This window comes from Strongylocentrotus purpuratus, unplaced genomic scaffold, assembly GCF_000002235.5.
Source record: "Strongylocentrotus purpuratus isolate Spur 01 unplaced genomic scaffold, Spur_5.0 spur5_scaffold_5, whole genome shotgun sequence".
NCBI lineage: Eukaryota > Metazoa > Echinodermata > Echinoidea > Camarodonta > Strongylocentrotidae > Strongylocentrotus > Strongylocentrotus purpuratus.
In genome coordinates, this window is record NW_022145611.1 from 12,649,481 (window position 1) to 12,670,181 (window position 20,701).

General features: G+C 38.6%; 1 protein-coding gene and 1 long non-coding RNA gene across 2 annotated transcripts; one reads left to right on the forward strand and one right to left on the reverse strand.

The window, feature by feature from the left end:
- Positions 1–8,373: 8,373 nt before the first annotated feature.
- LOC589393 (proteasome subunit alpha type-6) lies at positions 8,374–19,692 on the forward strand. Its single transcript, XM_030999590.1, has 7 exons — positions 8,374–8,531; positions 10,752–10,846; positions 13,694–13,775; positions 14,813–14,968; positions 15,371–15,549; positions 17,191–17,285; positions 18,904–19,692. The coding sequence occupies exons 1-7, from the start codon at positions 8,456–8,458 to the stop codon at positions 18,959–18,961; spliced, it is 741 nt and encodes a 246-aa protein (XP_030855450.1). The 5' UTR covers positions 8,374–8,455; the 3' UTR covers positions 18,962–19,692.
- On the reverse strand, positions 19,381–20,611 carry LOC115929712. The gene is made up of 2 exons (XR_004066687.1): positions 20,144–20,611; positions 19,381–20,109 (listed from the first exon to the last, which is right to left on the reverse strand). It is a non-coding gene; the product is annotated as an uncharacterized LOC115929712 (long non-coding RNA).
- Positions 20,612–20,701: the final 90 nt, after the last annotated feature.

A 20,701-nucleotide genomic window follows, 5' to 3' on the forward strand; every position in this document is an offset into this window, starting at 1 on the left:
TACATAGACAATGTACATGGCGCTAGGGTGGTGAAAAGTTAGCGAAGGGTGGTGAAGAATTAATATTCCACTTTATCCATAGACAATGTACATGGCGCTAGGGTGGTGAAAAGTTAGCGAAGGGTGGTGAAGAATTAATATTCTACTTTATACATAGACAATGTACATGGCGCTAGGGTGGTGAAAAGTTAGCGTAGGGTGGTGAAGAGTTAATATTCCACTTTATCCATAGACAATGTACATGGCGCTACAGGGTGGTGAAAAGTTAGCGAAGGGTGGTGAAGAGTTAATATTCCACTTTATCCATAGACAATGTACATGGCGCTAGGGTGGTGAAAAGTTAGCGAAGGGTGGTGAAGAATTAATATTAACCTTTATACATAGACAATGTACATGGCGCTAGGGTGGTGAAAAGTTAGCGAAGGGTGGTGAAGAATTAATATTCCACTTTATCCATAGACAATGTACATGGCGCTATAGGGTGGTGAAAAATTAGCGAAGGGTGGTGAAGAGTTAATATTCCACTTTATCCATAGACAATGTACATGGCGCTACAGGGTGGTGAAAAGTTAGCGAAGGGTGGTGAAGAATTAATATTCTACTTTATCCATAGACAATGTACATGGCGCTACAGGGTGGTGAAAAGTTAGCGAAGGGTGGTGAAGAGTTAATATTCCACTTTATCCATAGACAATGTACATGGCGCTACAGGGTGGTGAAAAGTTAGCGAAGGGTGGTGAAGAGTTAATATTCCACTTTATCCATAGACAATGTACATGGCGCTAGGGTGGTGAAAAGTTAGCGAAGGGTGGTGAAGAATTAATATTAACCTTTATACATAGACAATGTACATGGCGCTAGGGTGGTGAAAAGTTAGCGAAGGGTGGTGAAGAATTAATATTCCACTTTATCCATAGACAATGTACATGGCGCTATAGGGTGGTGAAAAATTAGCGAAGGGTGGTGAAGAGTTAATATTCCACTTTATCCATAGACAATGTACATGGCGCTACAGGGTGGTGAAAAGTTAGCGAAGGGTGGTGAAGAATTAATATTCTACTTTATCCATAGACAATGTACATGGCGCTACAGGGTGGTGAAAAGTTAGCGAAGGGTGGTGAAGAGTTAATATTCCACTTTATCCATAGACAATGTACATGGCGCTACAGGGTGGTGAAAAGTTAGCGAAGGGTGGTGAAGAGTTAATATTCCACTTTATCAATAGACAATGTACATGGCGCTAGGGTGGTGAAAAGTTAGCGAAGGGTGGTGAAGAATTAATATTCTACTTTATACATAGACAATGTACATGGCGCTAGGGTGGTGAAAAGTTAGCGAAGGGTGGTGAAGAGTTAATATTCCACTTTATCCATTGACAATGTACATGGCGCTACAGGGTGGTGAAAAGTAAGCGAAGGGTGGTGAAGAATTAATATTCTACTTTATACATAGACAATGTACATGGCGCTAGGGTGGTGAAAAGTTAGCGAAGGGTGGTGAAGAGTTAATATTCCACTTTATCCATAGACAATGTACATGGCGCTAGGGTGGTGAAAAGTTAGCGAAGGGTGGTGAAGAATTAATATTCCACTTTATCCATAGACAATGTACATGGCGCTAGGGTGGTGAAAAGTTAGCGAAGGGTGGTGAAGAATTAATATTCTACTTTATACATAGACAATGTACATGGCGCTAGGGTGGTGAAAAGTTAGCGTAGGGTGGTGAAGAGTTAATATTCCACTTTATCCATAGACAATGTACATGGCGCTACAGGGTGGTGAAAAGTTAGCGAAGGGTGGTGAAGAGTTAATATTCCACTTTATCCATAGACAATGTACATGGCGCTACAGGGTGGTGAAAAGTTAGCGAAGGGTGGTGAAGAGTTAATATTCCACTTTATCAATAGACAATGTACATGGCGCTAGGGTGGTGAAAAGTTAGCGAAGGGTGGTGAAGAATTAATATTCCACTTTATCCATAGACAATGTACATGGCGCTATAGGGTGGTGAAAAATTAGCGAAGGGTGGTGAAGAGTTAATATTCCACTTTATCCATAGACAATGTACATGGCGCTACAGGGTGGTGAAAAGTTAGCGAAGGGTGGTGAAGAATTAATATTCTACTTTATACATAGACAATGTACATGGCGCTAGGGTGGTGAAAAGTTAGCGAAGGGTGGTGAAGAGTTAATATTCTACTTTATCCATAGACAATGTACATGGCGCTAGGGTGGTGAAAAGTTAGCGAAGGGTGGTGAAGAATTAATATTAACCTTTATACATAGACAATGTACATGGCGCTATAGGGTGGTGAAAAGTTAGCGTAGGGTGGTGAAGAATTAATATTCCACTTTATCCATTGACAATGTACATGGCGCTATAGGGTGGTGAAAAGTTAGCGAAGGGTGGTGAAGAGTTAATATTCCACTTAATCCATAGACAATGTACTTGGCGCTATAGGGTGGTGAAGAGTTAATATTCCAGTTTATCCATAGACAATGTACTTGGCGCTATAGGGTGGTGAAAAGTTAGCATAGGGTGGTGAAGAGTTAATATTCCACTTTATCCATAGACAATGTACATGGCGCTAGGATGGTGAAAAGTTAGCGTAGGGTGGTGAAGAGTTAATATTCCAGTTTATCCATAGACAATGTACTTGGCGCTATAGGGTGGTGAAAAGTTAGCGTAGGGTGGTGAAGAGTTAATATTCCACTTTATCCATAGACAATGTACATGGCGCTAGGGTGATGAAGAGCTGCCCTCGTATAATTATGATGATCGAGATGATGAAAAATTAGATACGTATAGAAATAAATGCATGACGGTGAAATCACTTTCTGTAATTAGGTAAGAGTTGATATTATACGCCCTTTTCCCCCGATAGAAAATGTATATGGCTTGCTAATGATGGCCGTAAAGCCTAAAGTCAAAAGAAGAATATAATGGTAGGCATATATACGCTTGCTTATCAGGGATGGCGATTCTAAATTAAAAGATTAAAACTGCTCTACATGCGGCCTCCGTTCTTTGACTTTTACCCCCCCCCCCCTCCATCCTCCTCTTCCATACTATATCCATCCGTCTCCTGGTTGTAAATCAGCGATCACTGCGCTGACGCCTGGAGGATACACAAAGCATTATATTGCGTGCAAGCGGTTGTACAATGCGATCCTTACCATTCACCAAATTGGCAATTTTTACACATTGGTGAACGTTGATGGGCTACGTTCATCTCCGATTAGGTGTGTGAAGAAAAGCTTCACCCACGTTATTATGGAGCGCCAAAGGGGCCAATATCAACAGTCACAAAAACGAACAAAGATGCATACAAACAAACAAAGAAGCATACAAACAAACAAAGGACAGAGCAAAATAGACAAAGTACCCAGAAGAAAGGACCAATTAACAAAGAATAAATCAAAGGTCAGAGCAAAATAGACAAAGTACAGGTCAGAAGAAACAGAGGGCGTTTTGGTTTACGGTAAGCAAATAGACATCAGGCACGAAAACGAGAAAGGACAAACTCAAAAGGACATCACCTCAGCTACGAAGTGACCCTCAAAGGACAACAGAGGGCGTTTTGGTTTACGGTAAGCAAATAGACATCAAGCACGAAAACGAGAAAGGACAAACTCAAAAGGACATCAGCTCAGCTACGAAGTGACCCTCAAAGGACAACAGAGGGCGTCCTCGAGGTTTTTTTCTTTTTAATCTAGGGCCTACTCCAATATAATACGCTGTAGGTCAATACAACAAATATGGGCTTTCATCGAAAGGGTGCGGTGCGGTGCGGCGCGGTGTGGTGTGCTCAACGCACCCATTCGATAAAAGAGGGGGGGCCTTTTCTCGAAAGGGTGCGTTGAGAGCGGAGTACCATTTTAACACACCCTTTCGATGAAAGCGGGGGGGGGGGGGGGGGGGGGGGGCTTTTCTCGAAAGGGTGCGTCGACTAGTCTTTCGCATCAGTCGTTTAAAATGAGGATCTCGGACAGAAGGTAATAGTTGCCAATTTAAGTATATCGAAAATGTATTAAGTGAAATGGAATGGTCTTGATTACAGAGTGGTCTCTTTGATGGGGGAGACAGAGAGAAGGAAAAAAGGGAAAGGGAAGATAAAAGGAAAGAAAGAAGAATAAGAAGAGAAGAGGGAATAAGGTGGGGGCGAAGGACTCTTGCCCCCCCCCCCCCCGCCAAAAAATAAATCAGAGAGAGAGAGAAAGAGAAGGGAAAGGGAAAGATGATAAAAGGAAAGAAAGAAGAAGAAGAAGAAGAAAAGAGGTAAACGGGGGCAAAGGGCTTTTGCCTCTCCCCCCCCCCCCCGCCAACAAATAAATAGGAGAGAGAGAGAAGGGAAAGGGAAAAGGAAAGAGAAGATAAAAGGAAAGAAAGAAGCATAAGAAGAAAAGAGGGAAAGGGGGCGAAGGGCTCTTGCCAACAAAATAAATAAGAGAGAGAGAGAAGGGAAAGGGAAAGAGGAGATAAAAGGAAAGAAAGAAGAGGAAGAAGAAGAAGAAAAGAGGGAAACGGGGGCGAAGGGCTCTTGCCCTCCCCCCCCCCGCCAAAAATAAATAAGAGAGAGAGAAGGGAGAGGGAAAGAAAATATAAGAGGAAAGTAAGAAGAGGAATAAGAAGGAAAGAGGGAAACGGGGGAAGGGCGAAGGGCTCTTGCCCCCCCCCCCTGCCAACAAAATAAATAAGAGAGAGAAAGAGAGTGAAGGGAAAGGGAAAGAAAATATAAAAGGAAAGAAAGAAGAGGAAAAAGAATAAGAAAAGAGGGAAACAGGGGCGAAGTGCTCTTGCCTCCTCCCTCCCCCCCCCCCCGCCAAAAAATAAATAAGAGAGAGAGAGAGAATCTGTTCTGATCCTGGTCCTGATCCTCAAGAGGGATATAAAGATGACCAATAAGAACGTTATCGTTCGAGAGAGAGTGTTTGTTGCTTCTAGAACATTTTAGAATTAAGTCCCATCACATTGCAGTTGTGGGGAGGGACTATGATTATATTACCCCCTTGGATGGCTTCCCATAAGAGTCCGGCTTTGAAGGTTTCGACTGCGTCGCAGGCAAAGATGCTGGGGGGGGGGAAGTAAATTCCAGGCCCTTATGGTTCTTGGAAAGAAGGTGAGTCGATATATATCCGTCTTGCATCTTATGTTGGAGAAGGAGAGGGAAAGAGAAGATAAAAGGAAAGAAAGAAGAGGAAGAGGAAGAAGAATTTGTGTTCTGCCAGTGTCACAAATAGATATATAAATATGCTCATCTGACGATAATTTGATGTATAAAACCCCTCACCTTCTTGGGGCTCCGCCCCTTGGATCCAACACCAATTTGTGTCCTTCCAGTGTCACAAATAGATATAAAAATATGCTCATCTGACCGTTATTTATTGCCCAAAACCCCTGAGCTTCTGGGTGCTCCACCCCCTGGACCCCACGCCAATTCGTGACCCCTGTGTCACAAATAAGGTATAAAATAATAATTATTTAATGGACAAAACTCCTGAGCTTCTGGGGGCTCCGCCCCCTGGACCCAACACCAAATTGTGTCCTGCCACTGTCACAAATAAGGTATAAAATTATGCTCATCCGACGTTAATTTTGATGTTTAATACCCCTGAGCTTCTGAGGGCTCCGCCCTGTGAAAAAAACGTGTAAAAAAAACACGTTAATTTTTACCGTTTTTGGGAGATACCCCCCCCCCTGGCGTTCAAGGGGGGGGGGGGGGTACGATTTTTCAAATTTTTGAGGGCCCCAAAAAAGATTAGTGCTTTCTAGTAATTTCGCGACTACTCCGGAACCGCGGCAGTTTTTCTTTCATGACTTTTTTCTTTCGAGTTTTACGCATCTTTTGAAACATTTTTTTGTTGAAAATCGGACGTATAATTGCGGAGTCACGTGACCTTTTGTTTTTGCATGTCAAAAAAATCTAAAATCGCTCATTTTTGTGATTTATGTACCAAACATATGGAAATACCATTTATTCTTTTAAAAAAAGAGAAAACATTGGTTATTTGGTCTTGTTTCAAGTAAATTTGTTTGATTTTGGGTAAAAATAGTTGAATTGTGGTTAGAAATGAAATGAAATAACAAAATAATATAATACATAAATACAAATAATCAAAACAAGAGATAACATAGGGATAAACTGGCTCTTCCAACTTTGTTGTCGTATTATTATTCTAACGAATATATGAAGTGAAAAAGAACGCTCGAATATGAATTATATATGATTTATGGGTAAAAATGTGAATTCTCTGACCTTGTTTGCATAAATTACCATAAATATGCATTTTCGCGGCGATCGGCTGTGAAACGGCCGAGATCTTAGGAGGACCCCCCCCCCCCACCCTCAAGTCCACTCCAATCACATTGAAAAAAAGTATGACTTAAATCATCTCTCTCATCATTATACCGCTATAGTATTCATGTTTTTAATATTATTTATTTTCCATTAAACAAGTTCATAGAGAAAATACTTATCTCTCTGCAACATTAAAAAAGAATCTTCATTAATATGTCTTAATTTGTATTGATAGCCTTGTGGTCGCCAACAGTGGCGAAGGCAGGGGCGTCTCCAAAGGGGGTGTGGGGGTGCGACACCCCCCCCCCACCTGTCAGGATATTGTCGGTAAAATTGCGCTGCCGTCGGGAAAAAGAGAAAAGGGGGAGGGGGAAAAAGAGAGTAAAAGGGAAAGAAAAGAAAAAAAGAAAAAGAAAAGAAAAAAAGAAAAGAAAGGAAAGAAAAGAGAAGAAAGAAAAGAAAGAAAAGAAAGAAAGAGAAAAACAAAAAAGCGGGAGAATAGGAAAGAAAGGAGGCAAGAGCCCTTTGCCCCCGTTACCCTCTTTTCTTCTTCTTCCTCTTCTTTCTTTCCTTTTATCTTCTCTTTCCCTTTCCCTTCTCTCTCTCTCTTATTTATTTTTTTTTGGCGGGGGGGGGGAGGAGGGGAAGAAGGGCTAGGAGGCAAGAGCCCTTCGCCTCCGTTTCCTTCTTTTTCCTCTTCTTTCTTTCCTTTTATCTTCTCTTTCCCTTTCCCTTTCCCTTCTCTCTCTTACTTATCTTTTGGCGGGGGGAGGAGGAGGAGGCAAGAGCCCCTCTTTTCTTCATATTCTTCTTCCTTTCCTTTTTTATTCTCTTTCCCTTTCCCTTTCCCTTCTCTCTTTCTCTCTTATTTATTTTTTGGCGGGGGGGGGGGGGGGGGAGGCAAGAGCCTTTCGCCCCCGTTTCCCTCTTTTCTTCTTCTTCTTCCTCTTCTTTCTTTCCTTTTATCTTCCCTTTCCCTTTTTTCCTTCTCTCTGTCTCCCCCATCAAAGAGACCACTCTGTAATCAAGACCATTCCATTTCACTTAATACATTTTCGATATACTTAAATTGGCAACTATTACCTTCTGTCCGAGATCCTCATTTTAAACGACTGATGCGAAAGACTAGTCGACGCACCCTTTCGAGAAAAGCCCCCCCCCCCCCCCCCTCCCCCCCCCCCCGCTTTCATCGAAAGGGTGTGTTAAAATGGTACTCCGCTCTCAACGCACCCTTTCGAGAAAAGGCCCCCCCTCTTTTATCGAATGGGTGCGTTGAGCACACCACACCGCGCCGCACCGCACCGCACCCTTTCGATGAAAGCCCATATTTGTTGTATTGACCTACAGCGTATTATATTGGAGTAGGCCCTAGATTAAAAAGAAAAAAACCTCGAGGACGCCCTCTGTTGTCCTTTGAGGGTCACTTCGTAGCTGAGCTGATGTCCTTTTGAGTTTGTCCTTTCTCGTTTTCGTGCTTGATGTCTATTTGCTTACCGTAAACCAAAACGCCCTCTGTTGTCCTTTGAGGGTCACTTCGTAGCTGAGCTGATGTCCTTTTGAGTTTGTCCTTTCTCGTTTTCGTGCTTGATGTCTATTTGCTTACCGTAAACCAAAACGCCCTCTGTTGTCCTTTGATGGTTACTTCGTAGCTGAGCTGATGTCCTTTTGAGTTTGTCCTTTCTCGTTTTCGTGCTTGATGTCTATTTGCTTACCGTAAACCAAAACGCCCTCTGTTGTCCTTTGAGGGTCACTTCGTAGCTGAGGTGATGTCCTTTTGAGTTTGTCCTTTCTCGTTTTCGTGCCTGATGTCTATTTGCTTACCGTAAACCAAAACGCCCTCTGTTTCTTCTGACCTGTACTTTGTCTATTTTGCTCTGACCTTTGATTTATTCTTTGTTAATTGGTCCTTTCTTCTGGGTACTTTGTCTATTTTGCTCTGTCCTTTGTTTGTTTGTATGCTTCTTTGTTTGTTTGTATGCATCTTTGTTTGTTTTTGTGACTGTTGATATTGGCCCCTTTGGCGCTCCATACGTTATGCGTGCACCGCCAATGACTTGCATTGTAAACGATTTAGGCCTAGCTACATTAGCGCTGAGCTTGCCCGGAGTCGAGTACAGGCACACTCAAAAGACTGGTCTAGATTTACTAGTTTCCACAATGTCACGAGGATCAAGTGCTGGGTTTGACCACTTCATAACTGTCTTCTCTCCCGAAGGACGGCTGTATCAAGTCGGTATGTAACTTAACAATTAACAGTGTAGGCCTAGTCGTTCAGGCGATGCCATGAATGATGAATTATGATGAAGGTTGATACTTGATTGGGCCACACAATGCACCTCTGACAGACGTGCATTACTATCCTGGCTGCTAAAGAGTAAAACTAAAGCTGTACTATTGATTCTCAACATTTAAAACACAACTGTACAAAACTCAACTGATTTCACCAAAGCTAAATAGCAGTAAAATACAATTTTGTTCAACTTTCCAATGTTAGAAAGAATAATTTAAAAATTCAAATTGTGAGTGAGTCCACTGTCAAACTTGCCGATCACTCGGATCAGCCGCATCGGCATGATTGTGTGCATCTGTGTGTTATGAGTTATTGACTATTCATGTATTCAAATGCTGTTCTAGTATTAACACGTAGTGCAGTGCTAGAGGTCAATACACATTAGCATTGACTCTATGCTTTGCTGGAGTGGATTAGGCCTAGATCTAGAGCTTTAGAGGTCTACCATCTAGTTGATACTGGACTTGGGAATGGGATTTAATACTACTATGCCTATGACTATGAGAGGCATCGCTGTACCTGTTTCTATAGGCTCAAGGGGACGTTACATCCTGCTTCAACCCTAAGGCGCGCCCGGGCGATGAAGAGGACCATTTTACTTGCGTCTTAGACCTTTTCGCGCCAGTTTACCCAACTTCCAGACTAATAGTACCAATTTGCAATGAAAGCAATATTTTCATGTGAATTTCGGAAGCAGAATTACACTAATTTTCTGTTGAGGAACCTCAAATTAGACAACTCATTCAGCAATTTCAGAAATTGCTGGACCACATTGACATCAAAATATATTTTCTTTTTTCGAACAAGAAAGGAAATTACAAAACGGGAATTCTTTTTTTGCTCATTTGCTCACAATAAATGTCCCAACATATCAACCCCGGTCGTCCTTCAAACTTAAAGGGCGTATGGGCAATATTGAAAATATTGCTGTAACATCACGGATATCTCCAATTCCGTTTAACCGCCTGTCAAAACCGAACGGTTTTCGGTTAAACGATTTATTTAAAAAAATAAAAAATTTTGCCGTGTGAAAAAGCAGGAAGGTGATTTAACTGAAGGCGCCGATTTGCGCTTGTGAACTAGTCACAAATAATAGTAACAATGTCGTTTTAGAATAATGTGTAAGATCATTAAAATAAATAAAAAACAGTAGAGGACCTAGCTGGGATGAATATATATTGAGATCTATTACAAAGATTACTTTCAAACCAAGATGACAGACAAATTGGAGTGTTGTTCTAGTTTCCAAGTGGTAAGTCATCACACTGATTACTGAGCTGGGAGACATTGCCAGGCATAGTGCCAGGTGGAGGGGCATAAATCGAAACTTTAAAAAAAAAAAAAAAAACGGGAAAACGAAACCGTCCAATTGAAAATGGAATCCACCATGGGCGGTCGGATACCGGACGGTTAAACGTTTGACTACAGCACTAATTGAAAATCATCACTTTTTGGCCCAAACGGCCAGGGGTCAGGTTCAGCCTCTTGACCAAAAATGTGTCAATTTTTGATCGCTTTTATTTCCTCACATAGAACCTCCCAACGTTTGTCCTTTGGAGGGAAGTTGCTGCATATTTTGTAAAATATAGTAAATCATCACTCTGAGCCAAATAATAAATTTCTCCAAAAAAATAATTCTTTCTTATTCATTTGTTCACGATGTCCCCACATATCATAAGGCTTATCACAACCCCCGTTGGTCCTTTAGATGGGCATTTGGGCAAATTTGTACAATTGTACAACATTTGTACAAATGTCAAATCATGTTATCTCTCTGAGTAGTCTGAAGCTTAACATACATAATAAAAGTAATGATAATGCTGAGTAAAAGTTTTGGATTATAGTATAAAGTGAACATTCAGAATTTAATCTTTGAGTGTATTTTATTTTGTTATGGCAAGGCCTTTTGTTCAGGTATATGCAACAACAACAACAAAAGCTTAATAGGAGGCATGATACCTCAGTCGGTAGAGCAGTGGTCTCATAATCCTGTGACCCGGGTTCAAAAGCAAGGCGATGTGCTAGTGCCCTTTGGTAAGGCATTAATCCTCATTACCAGGTCCCTTGGAAAGGACCTAAAGCCGTAGGCCATCTGGTTGCTTACTTACAAGCATTTTTTTTTTTCTTGTAATTTTATAATTTTTATCTTCTTTTTCCCCCCAGAATATGCTTTCAAAGCAATCAACCAAGGGGGCATGACATCAGTTGCAGTGAAGGGTCCAGACTGTGTTGTGGCTATTACACAGAAGAAAGTTCCTGTAAGTTCTATTATCCTTCTATGGTTATCTTACATCATGCTTTTTTTTAAACCAAGTATTATACAAATATAGAATGATTCAGAGTTCAGATAACAAAGTAGATGAATCCAGTAAATTCAGAATTTCCTGAACGATGATGTGTATGTTTCAAACTCAGCCAAGGCAGCAGGCGGAGGTTGAAATATAATTGCACAAAGGATATCTGAATTTGGGGGGTGAAAGGGTTCAATATTTTTTCTATAAATTAAGGGATTTGCTATTTTATGCCCCCCCCCCCCACCATTTCTCTTCCTCTAGTCACCCTCTCACTATGAAACATGGAGCGTACTGTATCAAATGTGTGAGGCTAAGATTGTTGTTGGTTTTTATGGCTTTTTCCATTGCCGTTGATTGATTCTCGCCAGGCAATGTGATTGGGCATAGTTTCTTGTCCTCTCTTCTTATTTTTGCTTTTTTTGGGTTGTGTTAATGAAATTAATAATGTCAGATGTAGCTTGTTATTTTAAAGAATAAATTAGGAAGGAAAGGATGAAGTGGTTAAATATTAGTTGCATTCAGTTCATTTATGTTAAGACGTTAGTTTGAAGCTTCTGTTCGTATAATGAAACCAGCGATTTGTACAAAGGATAGCCAGAAGTGTACATGTCTCATGAGGTGCGTTTATCAGTGCTTTTCAAATGTGTTTCAGGCAAATTTGCATGGTGATAAACCCAAGCCTGTTTTCAAACGTCTTTAGATATGGGTACATGTACTGTATATTGAAACACCAACAAAATTACTTTTTCATTATGAGCCAGAATCAAGTTTCTGAGAGATGATAAAAGCAAAGCTATTTTGAAACACACATACATGCATACCTGTAAATTGGACCTTCCCAGGCTAATTTCCGGTTCGGAAAAATAGTGTGCGCCATGTGCTGTGTCATGTTGTTGTACAAGCATGCCTGCATACTCATTCATTGTTTACGTATTATGCGATTACGTGTTTTAACTATTGTATTGTCCTCGCGTGCACTAGTAGTTAGATCAAAAAACAAAACAGCTTGCACCCTAGTTGACCTCCGAGCAACTTTCTACTTCCCGGGTCAAAATTGCGAAAAGCAGTTGCGCAGAGACAAGGTCTTTAATTTGAAATTTTGAATCATGACGAGTTGATAAATTCAACACCCCGCAAATCACGTTTGTATAGTGGGGTATAACAACGCTGTTTCTGAGTGGCAAAAGATGATAAACGCACCCTTGTATACTCAGCAACCATGGTTGTAATTTTAGTACCACCTGTCACGTCCTTACCTCTTTTATAACTTCTATCCTAAAACAAAAAGAGAATTATCTTCAAACATACAATAATAACTATGATGCTAATAAATAATAAAGCGAACCGTAATCAATACTTTAAGCTGAGCATCACAGTTCGTTGTACTTTCCACTGCCTTTTAAAAAAGTCACCACCTTTCCTAGTAAATGACATAGATTTTGATTTTTGGTCTTGAGTACTCTGTATATTCTCCTTCTTTGTTATTTTTACCATTTATGAATCATTTCTGGGTGTATGGTTTGTACATCCAGGCAGTAATGTGCTGCTTCTACAACTTCTACAACGGATCCTATTCAAATTTGTTGATCACAAACACGATGAATGCTAAAAAATGTTAACAGTTATTTGAGGGTGCTCCTGTTCTGTCTTTGCTCGATGATCTCGATCTGGTTAGGGTTTCTGGTCTCTATCGTTGAATTTTGCTCTTTCATTTCATTGGGCAGGCTTGCTATTTCTTTCTGTCTCGCTGGAGACTGCTTGTTCAACCTGCGCTTGAAGAGGATTCTTTGGATTCATGAACATTTTTGGTTGCAGCAGCATAGGACATTTTTTCACCTTGTGTACCGTAATAGCATGTATTTTCACCGCATCTTTATACTTGGCGTAGCCTACAAAACTTCTTAAAAATCAGTTCCCATTCAGTTAACGTGCAGACAGTGCAGGAAGACTGTTGCACGTATATGTACATGTATAGCAATAGTGACTTAGTGATGGTGACATATTGATGGGGATGGATGTTTAAATGCGATGTTATGTTCTAAATATACTTGAGTACCAGTATATCTGAATGAATCATATTCAAATCAGAGCAGTTTCTCAATGTTTAATAGACCATTTTCATAATGTAATCAAATTTATATAGCATATATATGCCTTTGTGAAGTGTCTCGAAATGAATATTTTCGTTCATAAATATATCTCAATAGTCAGAATTCTAATTGCATACATTAGTTGTTGCTAGGTAGGACAAACGATATGGCTTGCCTTACAAGGTATGTATGCAGCTCACATTCTGACTATTGAAATACAGTCATTCTTAGCAAGTGAATTCAATAATTTGTAATGAGGCACTTTACAAAGGTCCCTCATTTTTAATTGGATTGACAAGTACATGGCCAACTTGGTCTTTACACACTCGCCGTTATCAGTTACTCATCTGAACCCTCATCCTTGTCGTTTATCTTCATATTTGTCATCTTCATTCGTCTTTGCAGTTTGCAACCGGTTATCATTTGATACATGTACAGTACATGCATTTACATGCAGGACTACAAAGGCTTTTACATTGGTACCATCTGCCTTACGTTTCATTATATACCTATTTAAATAAAATATTTAATTTTCATTGTCGGGCTTCCATAGAATTGAATCCTAATCTCCTGTATTTCTACTACACTTTTTATGTGCATTTATTGAAGTCTCAGTTTTATTATTCTGTTTTGTAAACTTGTAAATAATCCTCAATTACCTACATGTACTCTCCTGGTTCCTAATATATATTTTTGTAATCCCTTTCTCATGTACATGCAGGACAAGCTTCTTGACCCAATGACTGTCACACACATGTACAAAATCACAGAGCACATAGGATGTGCTATGACAGGCATGACAGGTATGTATCTAATTCTATAATGATTACGAGCACATTTATTTACATTGTTATTAATTTTGATGGTTTTGACCGTTCTAAATGCCTTTGGTCATATATTGTTCCCTGTCAGCCAAGTGAATGAAAGAGATTAGATTTATCTTCAAGTATTAAACTCTTACCAGTATCTGGAATACTAATCATGTATTTTATGTTACAGTGCATTCCTTCTTTTGCTAAATTAAATTATATTTGATGTTTAAAATACACTTATTATTACCCTAACAATGATTAAGCAGCTATTCAATTAATTTTTTTAGACAGTATTTGAATATTTTCAAAAAATTGTTATAAGTGGTGTCTCTGAATATGATTGATATTTTAAAATTTTCCTTTAAAAAAAAAAAAGTAGAGATGCTTTTCTTTTACATACCAAGACAAAATACTAACAAGTTTAAAATTAAAAAAAAAATCTTGCCAAAGAATGGAACTCGCCTAGCACTTGTGCTAACTTTTTTGTGCTAACTTTATATTTTTATATTTTATATTTTGTACATTTGATAGTATGCTGAGCTATGTCTAAATATTGTTTTAAAACCATTGCTGTTCAATCAACATCACTCTTATGTTATGCATACTGGTACATGTATCAGTATTATTCTTTGCATTGTATGATTGTTCATAATATAATTGTACTGTCATTATTGTGATGTGTTGTTGTTTATATATTCAAATTCAATTCAAATTCAGCTCTGGCTGGAAGGAACCATTCAAACAATTGTAAAAGTTTAAAATAATATCTTACACTTTGGAACTTGGGGAAAACTTATCTTTCTTTTTGAAATTTAAATCAAGCTCAGATAGGTATACAGTTTCGTAATACTTTTATAAAGATAAAGAATGATTATGCAAGGAACTTGGCTCATGAAAAGTATTTCTTGTTTTAAACTTTTGATCTTGATGACAATAGTCATATAATCAAAATACAGAGTAAACCTTTCAAAATGGACAAGGCAAATTTCTGACCTGGTGATAACATGTTGTATGTTTTTCATCCCCAGCCGACAGCAGGTCCCAGGTATTCCGAGCCCGAGTAGAGGCAGCCAACTGGAAGTACAAGTATGGTTACGAGATCCCTGTTGAGATGCTTTGTAAGAGGATGGCTGACATATCACAGGTTTACACACAGAGTGCACAGATGAGGCCCCTAGGATGCAGTAAGTATACAGGCATCAGGGGTGGATCCATGAATGAAAGGGGTGGGGGGTGCCATTTTCATAACATTTAATATGCCCAGGAATGTGTGGGAAATCTTGCTTATTTTGTTTTTTCTTCAAATTTTTAGGGGAAAATGGCTTCATAAAAGGCATCGTACATGTCACATTTGGAATGGAAAAGATAAAACTGTATGGTTTTACTAGTTTTCATGAAATATACAGAGTTATCCACCATGCATTGAGCATTATCCCAACAAAGTAGATTAAACCTTAAATCTGGTAGAGACTACCACAATGATTATGTGCTTACCTTAACATGTGCATATGTGTGTGCATACCCTCCTGTCTATAGCCACATGTATGATTTTACTAGCATTCTCAACTGCCCTCTCTATGAAACAGGTATGATTCTCCTAGGCTGGGACGAAGAGCTTGGCCCTCAGCTCTACAAGACGGATCCAGCAGGGTACTTCTGCGGCTACAAGGCCACCAGCGTAGGGGTCAAGCAGACAGAGGCCAACAGCTTCTTGGAGAAGAAACTCAAGAAGAAGCAGGACTTCACCTACGACCAAGCAGTCGAGGTAACGTTTGTTTTGGAGTTCATGTTAGTCTCCAGGCTCAAGCACTTTTTCAGTCGTGATACATTTTAACACACAGTTTTTTACTTTGAACTCTGTGGGCTGTTCACTGACACACACCATGCCCCTGTGATGTAGCTAATGCTGCATTTATTGAATTGAATTAGATCAGGTTAAGGGAAACCTGCTTTAAGTTATCCCCCTGTCTATAAAGACCACATTATTTGTTTCCCCATCAATCAAAATTGTTGTGTTTACAAACCTGTATACAAAGACCATATGCTTTTAAGTGTCAAACAGAGTTTGATATCTGTTGTGAAATGGTGTTGTTTTCAGTGGGAAAGGTGCTATTTGAATGTATATATTAAGTGTTAGTAGGGCTAGCCATAACGTTTGTCCTACCTAGCAGCAACTAATATGCGATTCGCATTTCAACTATTTATGACAGATAAATGAAATAATTTGTATTGAGGCACTTCACAAAGACGTACATGTATGCATTAAGTTTGGTGAAATATCAAAAATGGCAAGTCGTATCATTGAAAATTTGGGTCTATCCATACAGACTAGGTTCCCAATGATGTTGATAGGTAATATGTACTTGGTACCTGATTGATGTTGGTATTGTGCAGGGAAGGAAGCGAGGTGACACAGATAGTAATCTCATAAATAAATAGAACTTTGTACATGTATCATCCATGGTCAGAACTTTATAGCCTTCTACTAGGAGTGCACTCATTATGTATCCATATATATGTTTCAATGAACATATGATGTGACTAGGAATGTAATGCATCACTTTACGACTATTGCATTATGTTTTCGGGTTGTCCATCTGTCTGTCCGTACGTCCCTTTCTCGTGATCGCGTTATCTCAATAACCAATTGATAGATTCCCACCAAACTTTGGTCATGTATGTATCTTGCAGAGCCAATGAATAGGTTAGATTTTGGGGTCACGAGATCCAAGGTCAAAGGGGCAAACATGTATATGAAAAATAGTTTGTAATCACAATATTCTGAGAACCTTTTAATGCATTAAAATCAAACTTGAATTTTAAAAATTGCTTTCATGGCGGAGGCATTATTTTCGACTGCGCACAGTCGAAGGCCCATCTAGTTATAAAAATATTTTTGTTTGTAAGTCATTTCTTTGCAATATGGAGTAAGAAAGTTGACTATTCTATCAAGGGTAAAAACTGCATTTATTGATAATATTTATATAATCTTGTGGGATCTATTCAGGAATTTAAAGTATAACTGTTGTAATAACTTCAGGTAAGGGTTTTCAGTTGTGTATAGCATGTTTAGCAAGTTGCTTGAGCAATGAAGATTTTCTGTTCACAGTCTTGCTAGTGAAATAAAATAAAAACATAGAAGCTTGTACATCAACTTACACAAAACTTTCTCACACTATGCAAATTGTATATGGGTGTAGATTGTACATTGTGAAAATTGAATAACACAGCAGTATTTCAAAATATGCTCATCACTAATGACTACATGTAGCATGGATCAGACATAAATGATGGCTTCTGTGTACATGATCTATGTTATCCTGATATATTGCATGTAGATCAGTAGGAAGCATTGGAATAGTCTTTATCTCTTCCACTTTTTTTTTTTTTATGAATGTCATACCAGACTGCCATCAAGTGTCTGTCATCTGTGCTGTCAGCTGACTTCAAACCAACAGAGATTGAGGTAGCAGTAGTGACAAGAGACAACCAAGCGTTCAGGTGAATTATCAGCACCAACCATGTAGAATATTGTGTCATGTATCGAGTCAAAATTAGGGACCCACTTAAAGGGATAGTTGAGTTTTGTTGCAGAGGGCGCTACACAAAATCATTTTTTTGTGAAATAATGAAAAACTGAGTGTCAAATTTGAAAGAACATAATATTTAGATGACAAAATCATCTTTGTTTGATCAAAATCGGTTCAGAGACGGCTGAAATATAACGATTTCTAATACTTGTGTTCCACCACAAATATTAGATATGTTGAAAAATTTGAAAAAAACCGAAATAACGCCTTTTACGTTATTTCAGCCAATGCCGATGTTGACTTTTTGTTGGCATTTTCGTGTTACAATTACAATTACTATTTTAAAGTGGAGCTGAATTGGTATGATCGTATTGGCTAAATTTCACACATTTTGGGGTCTAAAATTACCTTCATAGCAATTTTAGGTTCTTAAAGGGCACTATAAATGTGATGAATAAGAGCAATAACCATGCACTTTGAAGGCATTTGCAGTCTGAAAACAGAACTCAACTATCCCTTTAAGTGATTCTAGGTATGAGGATGCAATATTATGCTTGGAAATCACTATCTCACTCCACTATTTAAGTCTTTACTCAGATACATGTGGGTTCCTTCTGTTAGTGGGATACCAAGAATGTCATAAAGTGGGTCCCTAATTTATGTAATTACCCAAATACACCAGTTTACGGTTATGTGTGCCATTTTAATTTACAAGTAAACAAACCAAATGACCTCTAGAGGTCAGTGGTTTATGCGTAAATTAAGATTGTGCCCATGCAAAGTATGATGACATCACTGCCTGCGCGCTGCGTTGTGCGCTCACATCATAATTTGCATGGGCGCAATCTTAATTTATGCATGCGCACTGATGTAACCGTAAATTGGTGTATAGAGTTAGAATTTCTAATAAGGAATTGAATTACTGTACTTCAAGAGTTTGTGTAAAGACATGACAATGACTTTAGGGCTCCCAACACTTTAGAGGGGCTTTAAAATTCCATTGGATTGACAATAAATAAACAAATGATGAGGGGGTTAAATAATAATATAATGTGGGTTAGATTGTAGACTATACCACCACACTAAAAATATATTTAGATTTAGATGTCATTCTTGTTGAATACAAGATCATTCTCTACTCCCCGACTCAAAATGTAATCCGATATTTTACATTGTGCCTTCTCATGCATATCTCCTCTCTAATGCACATTTCTCTTTCCTCATCTTCTTCTCAACCCCTCATGCAGCTCATCATTTTCTATTATTTTCTGTACCCCCGATCTCTCACTTCTTTTTTGGCATTGTCTACTCTGTTTTATGACTTGTGTTCTTCTATCTTTGTCATGTAAAGTACCGTCTTGTTCTCGTTCCCCTCCCCCCCCCCCCCCCCAAGTATCATTTGGTGTTCATACTTGTACAAGCATTGCTTTTTAGTAGACCCCCTCTGTTTCCAAAATATATTTCTACATTTGTTGTAAATGTTTATAATTAATTTGTAATGTTTTGTAAGAAAGCAAAGATATTTTGAATTTTGCAACCCCATAGTTGTTCTAACACTGTATTTTTCTTTGTTTATATTCCCAATACAGAACGCTGTCTGAAGAAGAAATTGATGGTCACTTAGTGGCCATAGCAGAGAAGGATTAACCAGGGAGTCCAGTAACATGATTATTCCAATTCTGTGTCAGGATTTCAAAGGCAGAGGTCATTCCAAAAACACAAAATTTCGCATTAACCATCTTTAAAAAAAACATGGAACCACTGTTGTAATGAGCCAATAGAAAGGCCTTATATCAGATAGTGGCATCTGCCTTTGAAAATCCCACTTTTGTACATTAGTTTGATACTTTCTGTTAACAACACCGACATAGCCAGTGTTGATAAATGTGTGTATTGTCTGTACTTCTCAGTTAAAAGAGAATCGATCATTATTAATTCTCAATACCGGTACGTTGCCATTGGGTTAAATATGACAATTTTTAGAATTAAATTCTCTGCTTTCGCCATGATTCAAATCTCCTATAAAGCTGTTTCTTGCAGTAATGACCCATACACTGTACGGGTCAAAAGTCAGCTACGAACGGTTATCATTCATATTTATCTGATAAACATGCTAGGATTTCAGCAAGTGTTGGTATTTACAAAATACAAACCCCATATGAAAGATTACATTTAATAAACATCACATTGGCGCCTGTTCTACCAAGTGTAGATTGATTTTCAAAGTAATTAGAAAAAATTGTATCCTTTTATTAATCCAAAACTAGCTACAACTACTATAAACCAAAAAGATCTGTGAATACCAACACACTTGCAGATCCTATGACAATGTGTATATCCCTGTTTTTTTTGTTTAAATATACGTGAATAAAAACAGACAGACCAGTGTTTGAATTATTCTTTTTCTCATTCACAAAGCACAAATGGATATCATCATCAACCACATTTCACAACGTCATTGTTAGATTTGTATTTTATACATTATTGTCACTACTACATATCATACAACGGTGCTAAACATGAGGAAGCATGTTCATTTCAAAGATTTCTCTTATCTAACCCTACGTGTGCTGACAGGAGAAGAAAATAAAAGAGAGAAACCCATTTAGTGTACACATCAAAAAGCCATGTTTTCAGAAGCACATCAAGTATTCTGAATACAGTTTTAAAATTCATAATCCAGCCCACATTTGTGAGATCATATATCTTTATAAATTCAGTGCACTAAATTTGAAGTGCTTTATACAGAACATTGAACTTACACAGCAGCTGATAAATAAGGGTTAAATTTAAAGCTCTCCATAGAAATTCAAAAAACTTTTGACTAACCTTTCCAACAAATACGATTGTTAACCAGAATTACTAAGGTCTATAAAATGCTTCAAACACAATTTAGGATACTTGCATATATCATAGGTGGGAAAACAAAGGTCGCTTCTGTATAATGCACTTGTCAATTGTAGTCCTGGCCCAAGGGGAAATTTAACCATAATCAATTATTTCAGTTACTTGAGATGGTACGCCAAGTCACAGTCAGCTCCATAGCGAATCTGGCTCTATCCCCGCCCCACATCATGGTCTGGCCATCCCCACTACAATTGACAAGTGCATAACCCCTTAAAATAACAAAATTGTGGCGAGTTATATGTCGTTTAAATTAATTCCATATTCTTTTTCATAAATTGCATACTAGGATTGATTAGTTAATAATTCTCCTAAAATGTAATACTGGAAAGGTCTCGAATCAATACACGAGCATTAGATGTAAAGTGGGACCTCTATATATAGCATGGTCCCCTTTGAGAGCTGATTTGATAAGATGACCATGCAGGGAGGTCTAATCCCTCCTCCTGGCCAAACAGTTTTAAGGTAACCGATTTGAATTAA

What these genes read in the sequence shown, in the direction of transcription:
- LOC589393 (XM_030999590.1), top strand. Translation starts at nt 8,456, where the DNA reads ATGTCACGAGGATCAAGTGCTGGGTTTGACCACTTCATAACTGTCTTC. An exon ending in GATGAGGCCCCTAGGATGCA is followed by an intron (nt 14,969 to 15,370) that starts GTAAGTATACAG and finishes TCTATGAAACAG; the next exon opens with GTATGATTCTCCTAGGCTGG. An exon ending in AGAGACAACCAAGCGTTCAG is followed by an intron (nt 17,286 to 18,903) that starts GTGAATTATCAG and finishes TTCCCAATACAG; the next exon opens with AACGCTGTCTGAAGAAGAAA.